This window comes from Manacus vitellinus, unplaced genomic scaffold, assembly GCF_001715985.3.
Source record: "Manacus vitellinus isolate BGI_N305 unplaced genomic scaffold, ASM171598v3 scaffold_6_pilon, whole genome shotgun sequence".
NCBI classification, from domain to species: domain Eukaryota; kingdom Metazoa; phylum Chordata; class Aves; order Passeriformes; family Pipridae; genus Manacus; species Manacus vitellinus.
Window position 1 is genome coordinate 31,955,542 of NW_021940750.1, and position 11,669 is coordinate 31,967,210.

An 11,669-nucleotide genomic window follows, 5' to 3' on the forward strand; every position below is an offset into this window, starting at 1 on the left:
TTTTCTCCTACACTACATATCATTAGATAATATAGAGAAACATGCCACTAAAACAATGACAGTAAAGTGGGGATGGCTGAGCCAAGTCTTGTGGTGGAATAACTGGGCAATGTGGTGATGTAGCAGGACAAGTGGATGAGGGAGTCCTCAGAGGATTGTGAAGTGGTATGTCTGCTGAACACTGCTTTCTTCTATGTCTGTCTTGTGCTTTCCTCACTGTTCCAGTCTTGTTCTCCTTCCTCATTCCCACTGAATTCCCATTCTTTTCTGTATTCTGTAATAACCCTTTTTGACACTTCATCTTCTACTCCTGTGGTCCTAGAGGCTCACACCCACCCTGCCACCCTCCATAGCTTCTGGTAGGACTGTTTCGTTATCACCTATCTTTTGCGTTGCAAGATACTTTCTATCATAGAGTTTTGTTTTCAGACAGATGAGAACTTAATCATAGCTATTCCAGATGGAATTGTGTGTGCCAGACATCTGGATGAAGAAGTTATTTTCTTGAAGTTTACGTAATTATTGTCAGCCAAAATTCATAAAAAGTTTCCAAGATTTAAGATAGAGTTGACATGGACCTGGGCCAAAATTATGGTAATTTAAAAAAAACTTAAACAATTTTCCCACATTTTATGCTATCCTCATGGTACAGAGAAGGGATATGCAGTTTATCAGAATATGCTGCAGTTCCCTTCAGGGCATGCTTCCTGTTCTCCTTATGAATATCTGCTCTTTTCCAAATAAGATATAATCCCTGAAAAAATTGCCATCCACACATCTCAACAAAGAATTCTTAATGTTTACCAGATAAGACCCCAACAGATATTGTTTATACTGTGCATGTTGCAGGCAAGAGACCAGAGTGCAGTGTTCCCCAAAGGGAGGATGAGACTGAGAGAGTCTGAAAAAGATAAGCAGACTCTTGAGATGGGAGCTGGATCAAGAGGAAAACCAAGACTACTAGATGAGAAGATGAGTTTAAGATGATGAGCAGAATCATAGAGTCATCAAATGATTTGAGTTCATAGAGACCTTAAATATCATCTAGTTCTTACCCCCTTCCATGGGCAGTGATGGTTTCCACTAGACCATCAAAAAGCCCCATCCAACTGGCCTTGAACACTCTTGCTCTTGGCAAATATGTGTAAAACTCCTTAGCAAAGGCTCTCATTGCCCCAGCAAGAATGACTATTTGCCATGACCAGGAGCTACTCCACTAGCTTCAAACTGCAGAGTTCTGTTATGTAGCTCTAGGAGTTGCCAACACACAAACAAACAATGAAGACACCAGGATGATACCACACTGTGGGATATTCTGCTCCTGTTTCTGATTTAAAAACAAACAAGCCATTAAAAAAAGAAAAATGCAGGAATATTACCCGCACACTACTTTTAAAGCATCGTGAAGCTCATAAAACGGCAGTAATGCACTTCGTGCACTTCTCTGTGCAATCTTTTCCAACCCGCTCATATGACTTTATTATAGTGGAAGGTTTAATTAAATGTTATGCACTTTTATTGCAACAGGAATTGGGGCTCAGTTTTATGGAAGAGCATGTGAAAATGAACCACGACTGTGCTGTGAGAGCTGTACAGTCCACAGGCCCACAGGTCAGAAGCTGTGGAAGCAGGAGGAGAAAGACTGTCCTCTGCTTTAAATGTTCTGCAGAATTATATTCCACCCTTCCTCTCTCCATAATGTTGCCTACGATGCCAGGAAAGACAGTAGAGCCAAACTACTCATGTGTGGCAATTACTTTTACTCATTATCTGGGTCTCTCACTTGAGCCTGAATTGATAAGGTGCTGCACTTTCACCATTGCCTTTCATGTCTTTGAGAGCTGTGCTTTGAATGTCTAATGTGCTAAATGCACTGAAAAATGTTTTCTACTGGCAACTCAGAACAAGCAAGAACTGAGCTTTTTTCACTTCTTTTGTTTCTCAGTCCTTCGGATACAAAATGGATGTACGAGTACTGTCTTATGTTAGAGAGGTATTCTGAAAATATGTTCATTTCTATTTGTGTAGCTGTTGGATGTTAATACGAACAGCATGAAAAGTCTCAGAGAAAGTTTGACAATTCTGTCTTTAGAACAGGTTTTGCAAAATGCGAAATATAAGGTACAGCAGCCACATGAGTAAACAAAATACTGAAAACCTATTTAAAAAGTGAGTACTCAATCAGGCGGATGTGCTATGAAAAAACACAGTATGTAATGATGAGATTGCAGATGGAATTAGAAAGCATAATCACAAAAAGCCAAATTAAGTTTGCACGCGGATCTTAATTCTTGCATTTCCCATCTGTTGAGGGCTTGACTTTTCAGCTTCAAAAACAACATAATAGTATAACATTGGACAGGTTTTTTAAGTACTCCTGCTTTCTGCAACAGACACAAACGAATGTTGAAACAATAAGAAAGCCCCCTCCCTCAGACCTATAGGGGTAGTGAACTCTCCTGAATCATCATGGTCATGTTATTTTGGCGTGGTTGTGTCGTAGTCTGTTGTCCTACTTTCATTATTGCGTTCTTTCACATTCTTTGTGAGTAAGAGTGTAGCTCTCTACTTAGAGAGGGTCCTGTGCAGTCTGATTACAGTCCTGATTGCAGTTGCAAGGTCTTTAATGCAACACAAATATTACATCATCTTAGTATTTTACTAGAAGCCCATCACAGACACTGGTATTTTAGCGATGCAATGTAAAAAGACAGTCCTTGACTTAAGGAATTTATAAATTAAAAATAAGACACAGACACATAAGAAAGATACAAGCAGATTAAAAAATAATAATAAAATACAGTGGTCATACAAAAAAAAAATCAGTAGTCTTCTGCATTTATGCAAACATAATTGAAAGCATTGTTGTGTCTTTTATATCAGACCTGCTTGCCACTACTTTCCAGAACTGCAGTTATGGGGATATCTGTTTATTCTCCTCCTTGTCACTGGAGGCTTTTACATATAGCAAAATGCAAGGGATCATGTAATATATTATAGATTCTTTGCTCTGTTTCCAGTTCCCAAAGCCCTGTTGCGTCCACTGCTTTATCACATCTAAAAAATTAGTGTCATAAGATAGAACAAACAGGGAGACTACATCAACATCTACATGATAGTAATGGTGAACATTACTACATCAGAAAACCAAGAGCTTCAGTGTTATTGCATTATGCAAGAGAGCAGGACTCAAAAGATTTATGACACGTTTCTGTTTGGAGATGGGAAGGGAATAATGGGAAAATCACACTTTTGAACAAAATGCCGAATAATTATTGCACTTGGAAGAGAAATGTCATATTTGTGCATGTTCATCATTCACAAACAATATGTAGATAAAACATTTAATTAGTTTACAGAAGACCTCCAAGAGCGAACAATGTATAGCTAGCACAGTTCATGCTAGCAGAAAAGAAGATTATAAACACAAACAGAAAGATATCGCTGTTTCAAGAACATAAGCACATAGACCTTCCAGCAGATGATCCATATTTCATATCAGTTGAGGGAACTGAAACCATGCCGACTTCTGACACAAAGATCCAGTATTTTCCTTGCCAATAGCCATCACTGGAAATTCAGAATGCGAAGGAATTCTGTATTTAGTTTCATTTTTTTATATGGCCTGTTCTGAATAGCTCCTTTTCTTTTTTTTTTCCTAATTTCTTTCTTCCTCTTTTCGAATCTGTGGTTCACTCCAAAGGTGGCAATATAGTAAGAAGAAGAAAGAAGGGTGTGGGAGACCTGACCATGCATACCTGACTTTGCCATGAATGTGAATTCCAACTAGTTACTTTCCTTCTCTGTGCCTCAGCATTTCTATTTGTGAAATGGAACCAACAAAAAACTAGTGCAAAAGCAGGACCTCAGCAAACACATTCTTGCTTGTCAAGTTATTTGTCTTTATATGATTTGCAAAAATCTTATGAGTTAGATCTGATTTGGAAAAAGTAAGCTAACTCAGTCTTGCCTTGGCCGCCTTGCTTAATCTTCACCACTAAGGAATGGAAGTGTTTCACAACAACTGTGTTCTTGCTTAATTAATTTCTAATTTTAATCTCAAACCATGCTTAATAAAATCATTCCTAATTCTGAGCATTCTACATTAATATACTGAGTACTGGATCAGCTTACTGGAGTAATTGATTTGTTTCATTAGAATCTTTCACTGAAAATTGTATTTCCAAAGTTATCTTAGAATTGACACTGGAATTAAAGGGCAAAAGGTCATGTTTTTTGTTATGTAAAAAGTCAGGCTTCCTGACTGTAAGTGTTTACCAGCGTTAACAATTTAAAATATATTATTTTGGTACTATTAACAAACATTTGTCCTTCACTTGCAAATTCATTCAAGATAAGGCTAGAACGAAGAAAACTGGGAAGCTCAGACCTCAGACATGAACTAAAGCAAAGGAAATAGGTTGCATATCTTTGTGGAAATTACTTTCTCGATATTACTAGTGTATAAAGGGTTGAATATTTGCCAATCTCTATTTTTCTTGGCCTTGATGCTAGACTGAGGAAAAGAGCTTCTAGCTATGGCAAAAAGGACTGCTTCTGGCATAGATTTCTTTTTTATTGCCATCAGATATTTGTTCTCATTTGGGTTCTTTTTAATTCTCAAATAATTATTTTTATGGTACCAATTGTTATAAAACCTTGTCTTCACATTTACAACTGGAATGGTAGTCTTGAGGCAGTTTCATGTGTCCCTTTCCCAGGAAATAACACTGCATTGATAGAGAACATCAGAAATTTCATCAAAACTGATCACTTTCAACTAATGATTATATAATATCCTGTAACAAAATAAAAATTAAATAGATCTAGAAAAAATGCAAGGAAACCATAATAATGCAAATAGAATTTAGTTTAGGTTCCATTATATAGTTTAACAATATCATTAAAAAGAGCACTGAAAACCATAATGATAAGACACCACATTAAAAAAAACCAGCAGCAGACAAACTACTTAGAAACAGTATGGAAAAGGAAAGAATTGTACAGCATAGCAATGTTTATAAGATAAGAAGGGGGAACTTAAAAAGAAACTGTGAAATGGGACTATAACAGAGTTAAGTTCACCTTATTTTTAGAATTAGTAAAGGCATATAAAACCCTCCTAAACAGAAATTCAAGCAAATAAACATATACGTTGGAAAAAGCTGAACAAAACCCAATCAAACAAATAAACAGCACAGAGTAGAGGAATGATCTGGTTTCTTTGTCAGAAGACAAATAAAGCAGAAACACAGGAAACTTTGCTGGTAATCAGCAGACAATACCCATATGTGAGTGTGTATAAATAGCAACAATGGATCTGTTAGGGTTTGTATGAAACGGAAATAAACGCAGCATCTTTCCTTTAAAATGGCACAAAACCAGAGAGAGAACTAAGAGTGAAAATAACAGCTTGCTTCTGTAGCTTGCAAAAAATCCTGCTGAGATCAAGACAAAAATCAAAGACTGAATAGCAGATAGAGTTCTGACAGTAGTAATGAGTCTAGAAAGGCGAGTGGATTTTTTTTATTTATTTTTTTGCCACCTAAAGCCTCCATCAGGGCCAGTTCAAAGCTTTAAAAACAGCAGGCATCTCTAAGTATCAGAGTTCAGGTTGAAACTGTTAGCATCAGAACACACTAGAGGTTGCAGCGTGTAAAATTTTGTAAATTGTCAGAACACCTCTATTGATAAATGATAATTTTATAAAAATATTTCCTCGTGCATTTATTTTTCTGTTATATATTTCCCATATATCTGTTTGTTTTCCTGTTCAATCTCCATATATATATATCATAGAGAGAAATATGTATTATACAGACTAAATTTAAATAGATTCTACACACACTCAGAAATATATGGCCATGCTTTCTATTTCTGGATTATCCATATATGGACAATTTTCCAATAGACTTGAATGGTGGTTCAGTGTTGAATTCCCCTCTCTCTGATGTGTAATCTTTGATGGCTCTCTTATCATTTCAGATTCCATGTAGGTAAAACTAAGCTATTCATTTTGATATATGTCTGTCTCACAGTGAGTTGTCCATTTTTCTTTATAAATATCCTTTCAGCCAGAAGACAGAATAATTTATTCTCTCAATTCATAAAACCATAAGAACATAGTGTCTTACAGAGAGATTTTTTCTCCCTCTCTTGCTTTCTCCCCTGTGTATACACAGTCAGCCCCTGTCCAGCAATGTAGTCTCAGATCTAGTTATGTTTTATGTAGGAAGTAAAATTATTTTTCTAGCCTCAGGAAAGTACTTAAAATATATTTGAAAATGCAATACTACTAACATATCAACAAAAATGTTCTGTTTACTGGCTGACTATTAAGAATCTACATTTATATTCACAGCACCAAGTCTTTCACTGCAGAAAAATAAAAGATAACAAGATGATGTGATTTAAAAACTGAACACTATCTGCATCTCCAAGTTGGTATAGCATGTTGGATATATTGGACATATTATGATACAAACTTCCTAGCTGCTATTAACATCTGTCAGATTGTCAATCACCTTTTAAAAATATGTAAGATTCAGGCTTTTTTAACATCAGTTTGCAAGGGAATGTTTGCCTGATCAAAATATATGGCAGGACCGTAAGTGATGGCTTTGAAAGGGACATCTTGGATAATCTAATTCAAACACCTGCTTCAAGCAATGTTGGTTTCATATTAGTCTCCTTCTAAGTTTACTTAATCTTTCCTTAAAGGCATCTAATTATTTTGCCTCTACTCTGGTGACAAATTGTCATACTGTCTGATCAACCTCAGTGTTAAAAGAAAATGTCTATATACTCAACCTAAATTAATCTTTCTTCCAAGTAAAGTTCTGGCCATTATTTCTGTCTATGACAAGTATTTGCATTTCTGAATTTCCTGTTTTCACACATTATGATGCATATATGTTTTAGAGTTTCTCTCTCTTTGTACTAAAAATTCTTTCCATGACTTTCCCACTGTCTTCAATGGACCCGTCTACATTATTCTATACTTCAAGTATAGGCAGCCCACTACTGCTATATAAAATGACAGTAATATCTTCCTGCTCTTTGAAAATTATCTTTTCTTAGATTTCTTTAAATATATATGTATTCTTTTTGTAACAGCTTTGGATAAGATTTCGTTTTTGTTTGCATTAGTGACAAAATCATATTTTCTGAATATATTTTATTTTTTTCTATGCCTATACTCCTCCACTTTCTCATCTTTTGTGCTGTGAGTAGCAGGATGGAAAAAAACTACTAGAAGAATAAAGTCTTTTCCTGTTGCCTTGATTTGCTTTTTATGTAGTAGTTTCTTGACCCTGTATTTTAATTGCTAGGTTCATGCATCTGTCAGAGTACTAACCATGAATGCAGAATCTTACTGAATATTTCAGGTTTCTACATTTAGGACTCTTTCTTTACGATATCAAAGAAGGGCTATGATCTCAGGGATAGCAAAATCTCTGGCATTCCTAACACTGAGAGAGGGGGAAAATTGCATTCATTTTTTGATCAAGACTGCTACAGACGGTGGAAAGCTGCCCTAGTGATGAAAGTTTTGCCTCAGTCTTCATAGCAGTCAAGATTTCCAGTAATGTACTTTCCAAAACAGCTGGTAGAATTCTCTGTGCTGTAGTAATTGGGTGATAGATAGCACTGAGCTACTTCTTTGACAATACTTAGAGAGGGAGGCTATGAAGATTTTCAGTACTAGGAGAGGGAATGGGTTTGGCTTTAACTCCTGTAAATTATTGCTGTATATTTTAGCTCTACACATTCTGGCTACCGTTCCAGTGGGGAAAAATTACCATTCTAAAAAAAATATACTTTGGCAATCTCTAGCTCACTGTTGATAGTTGCAACTTCTGTGTGCAGTGAAATCTGTTCTGTGCAGAAAAAAATTTTGGTTTATGTACTCTGATACAGACGGTGATGGACAAGATGCCTGTCTTCCCACTGAAGTCTGAAGACATCCACCTGTTGCTTTCTGTGAGGACGGAAACATGTTCTTGAAAAGGATACAGTGGCAGCAGAAATAATTTCATGTTTTTCTTGTCAGTCACCTGCCAGCACAGTGCACTGAATCAGCTCACTGAGGAGCCAGAGGCAACAAAGGTTAATCTGGCATGGGGGGACAAATGCCACTGTGCACCTGGGACATGGCAAGGAGGTTAGAGGGAAAGGAGGATATTCTGCTCAACCCCAACAAGCTGGAAGCCTGGTTCAGCCCATCTGGTCCCAGCACACATGAGGATGGGACATCCTTACAGAAAAAGAGTTTCTTAAGCTCCAGCTGCGTCTGATAAGCTTTCTTAATGACCAGCACTACTCACAGAGTACAGTATGAAGTACAAACTTGTAAAACCAGGTAACAGAGCCTAAAACTTCGTGTCTGTGTATATTCATGGCTGATGAGATCACTTCAAGGGATAAAGAATAAAACTCTCCACTCACGATAATGTTAGAGTTTCTGATACAATCATTTGCAAAATATCCCTACTTTTCCGGGAAGGTGGCGCTGTCCTCTAACAGATATATTTCCCTTTCTCTTTGCAATATGTATTAGAGTAGTTAATCAGTTATTTCTTCCCCTCATGTGGAGGTCTCACATATGGTTTCTACGTGACTCCACTGATAGCCTCAGATTCTAGCTATCAGAGTTTGTGGGGACCTTTGGGAGCTGTTATACTAATTATTTGCTTTGTGTTTCTCATCAGTGATGCAGATTCTCCTTGTCTAGATTCTTGCAACAACGAAACAAAAATTTGATTGAACTTCTCTCCAGTCAAAAGGTGCTATATTAGTAGGCAAACAGGATGTTGAGAGTACAAGTACTCTTAGCCAGAACAGAACTTCAAGAATTCCTTGCTGCTTTTGCATTTTCAGACTTTGACAAGTTGCTTGCATGTTGCTGACAAGAAGGTCGAGGAACTCTGTTTCTTTGTTCAGTGTACAAAAAGAAGTTCTTCCCAAGTAAAATTCTCATTCTCAGTCTGCTTTTTCCACTATCTCAGTCCTTGAACATGTTCGTTATTCTAGTTCAAAAAAAGGCAGGATCATTGTGGGGCATTTTCTTGGAACAAATGAAAGATTGTATTAGTTTCTGGACAAGGATCCATCAAGACTTTTTTTCTGGATTCAGTTGTTGCTGTCAGTGTCTTGGGTGACCTGATGACCCTGATTCCTGTAAAATGTTCCAAAGGAAATATCCCAAGGTTTCCATGAAACTGTGTTTCCCAAGAACCACAGACTGTTAGGAGATCACTAGACCAGCACTCCTCAGTCTGTGCTCACCACTCAAGTATTTTCAGGTGAAGAAATGAGTGCAACACCTTGGATGATCTCCATACCTAGGCAACTATTGCATGAGATTCTTTCCTTTCCAATTTCTAATGCAAAGACCAAAAAAAAGTTAAAAAAAAAAATTAAGGTTATTCTCAGTGAAATCACTAACATCTGCTAAAACACAGTTACTATAATTTTCAAAAACTATTGTGAAGACAATGAAGATTTAGATCAGAGTGCTTTGGCAGTAAACAAGCTAAGTAAAAATGATTTACAGTTAGGTTTGCTCAGGTGGAAGCAGGGGAGAGAAGAAAATTACCCTGGATTTACAGAATGCTAGGGATTCTGTTTTGGAATTATTTTTGGATTAGTATCTGGACTGTTCCAGCTGATAGACTCAAACAAAAAGGATTACAACTTATTGGAAATGGAAATAGTTTTTTATTTAAATGACAGTTGAAGAAAATAGAAGAGATGGAAAATTTGAGATTTTTACTATTTTCAGCAATCCAAGGGGCACCCTGAGAATTGGAAGAGTAAAAAGTAGAGTTATTCTAAAAAAATAGGCAATTTTTTCTTACCAGTGTATCTATGAAAAAAAAAGCAAGAAGAAGAGAGCACAAAAATTGAAGTTTGCAATACCCATTACAACATCATACATAGCATCGTGAGAACAAGATTTTCCTAACGAATTTTGTAAGATATCATTTTTGAACAATACAGCTGATATTCAATAGTTAACTCAGAAAATAGAAGAAATGTGTCATCATATGTCATCAGAGTATCTATTTACAATGCAAATTAGAGCACATAATTTGACATTGATGAGTGCATGGATAAAATCCATGAATTCTACAGATTCTCTACTCTTAAGGTTTTGTAAAAAAAGAATACAAGGAGAAATTTTTAAGATAGAAAGCAGAAAGATTAAACCCTTCCTTTGACTAGTTGGTCAAACTAATATAGGAATATCACTAAATATCACTGAAATAACAGAATACTGGTAACCATTTTAACTACCCAGGTTATCTCTTGGTCAAAAAATGCTGAGAAGCTCTAACATAACAAGGCTTCTACACCAGCAAGAAGAGAACTTATGGCCTATGAGAGGAATAAGCAACCTTGGACCTATGACAACATGAGTGTAAACAAATAAGTAAGAAAGCCAGAATAAAAGCAAAGGGAACAGACTGACAAAGAGCTGCTGATATTAACCCTACAAAAGCACAGGCTCACAGAAAGGCAGAGTAAAGGATTAATCAGTCATCATTACCACTGCACGTTTTCAGTTCTGTAGGGTGTCATTGACCATACCCCGGCAAAGCTTGGCCTGGTGAGCTACAGCAAAAGCTGTGAGGCAAAGTAGTGTTTCAGTAGTAAAAGGAAAGCAAGATAAGCTGGGAACCCATGGAGACAATCTGTGCCCATAGAGTCAGACAGGCACAGCTTATCTCAGATACCAAAACTTTTGGAGAGCTCTGAAGAAGCAGTATCTGCCTCTCAAACTTTACTCCTAAGTCTTGTCTTTAACCTATCCCTCGTTTTCTGCTCTTCCTTTTTCTGGCCTTCACTTCCTCCATTCTCAGTTAAAACTAAAAGGCAGCATTACTAGCAGAAAACGTTTTCAACCTAAGTGACATCATTGTCTTGAAGTAGAAGTAAATAGACTATCTGAAGCTAATGTGTGCTTTCCAATGTGTATATTTTCAGGCAGGTAATCTTGAATTAGCCCACTGTAATTTCTAGAGGAAAAGCAGATGTCTGTGTAGGGGGTTTTTTTACCATATTATAAGGATCTCTAGTTGCTTCACATAAAAGCAGACAAATTAGTAAATGAGGTCTGGTGGAAGAAAGCACTGCATCTGCAGGCAGAAAACAGGCCCCTCAGGAATCCTAAAAACCAGCAGAACTTCTTTAAAAGAAGAAAACAAAGAACAAGAAAGAATACAAAGAAAAGAAATACCCAGTCTATTTCCTTAAGGGACAGCGCAAAGGAAGAATAAAGAGATATAAAAGCGAAAGCTACAGAATAAAATGGAGAATTTAAATTGCCTTGTGGTGGAACTAATGTTTCTTCTTGATCTGTTCTGTGACTGCTGAAGGTAGAATTTGAGGTGCTTTGGTGGGATCTTTTTTTAACTCTCAAGCCTCAGGAACACACAATATTTCACCTTCCATGCTTTTTTGCTGGGTCTTTTCCGATAGAGTTGGAGCTCTGATGCGAATGACTAAGGAGAGAAGCGTTCAGACTTCTGAAGACAAGCCCCAAATTAGCTCTGTGCGGACAGCCGGAGTTAAGTTTTAAGGAGACTAGAGGCGTGCTTAACACTCCTCCCCGCCAGCAGACCTCCCTTCTCCCGCGCCCTTATAGGACTCCTCAGGAGCGCAAG

The 11,669-nt window shown here is 37.0% G+C and overlaps 1 protein-coding gene across 1 annotated transcript in view; it reads left to right on the plus strand.

The window, feature by feature from the left end:
* The first annotated feature begins 572 nt into the window (after positions 1-572).
* DLK1 (delta like non-canonical Notch ligand 1) overlaps positions 573-11,669 on the plus strand; it is a 22,724-nt gene continuing 11,627 nt past the window's right edge. Inside the window, exons 1-2 of the mRNA XM_029964147.1 lie at positions 573-594; positions 1,528-1,611. Coding sequence (XP_029820007.1) covers positions 573-594; positions 1,528-1,611 — 106 coding nt within the window. The remainder of the gene's footprint in view (positions 595-1,527; positions 1,612-11,669) is intronic.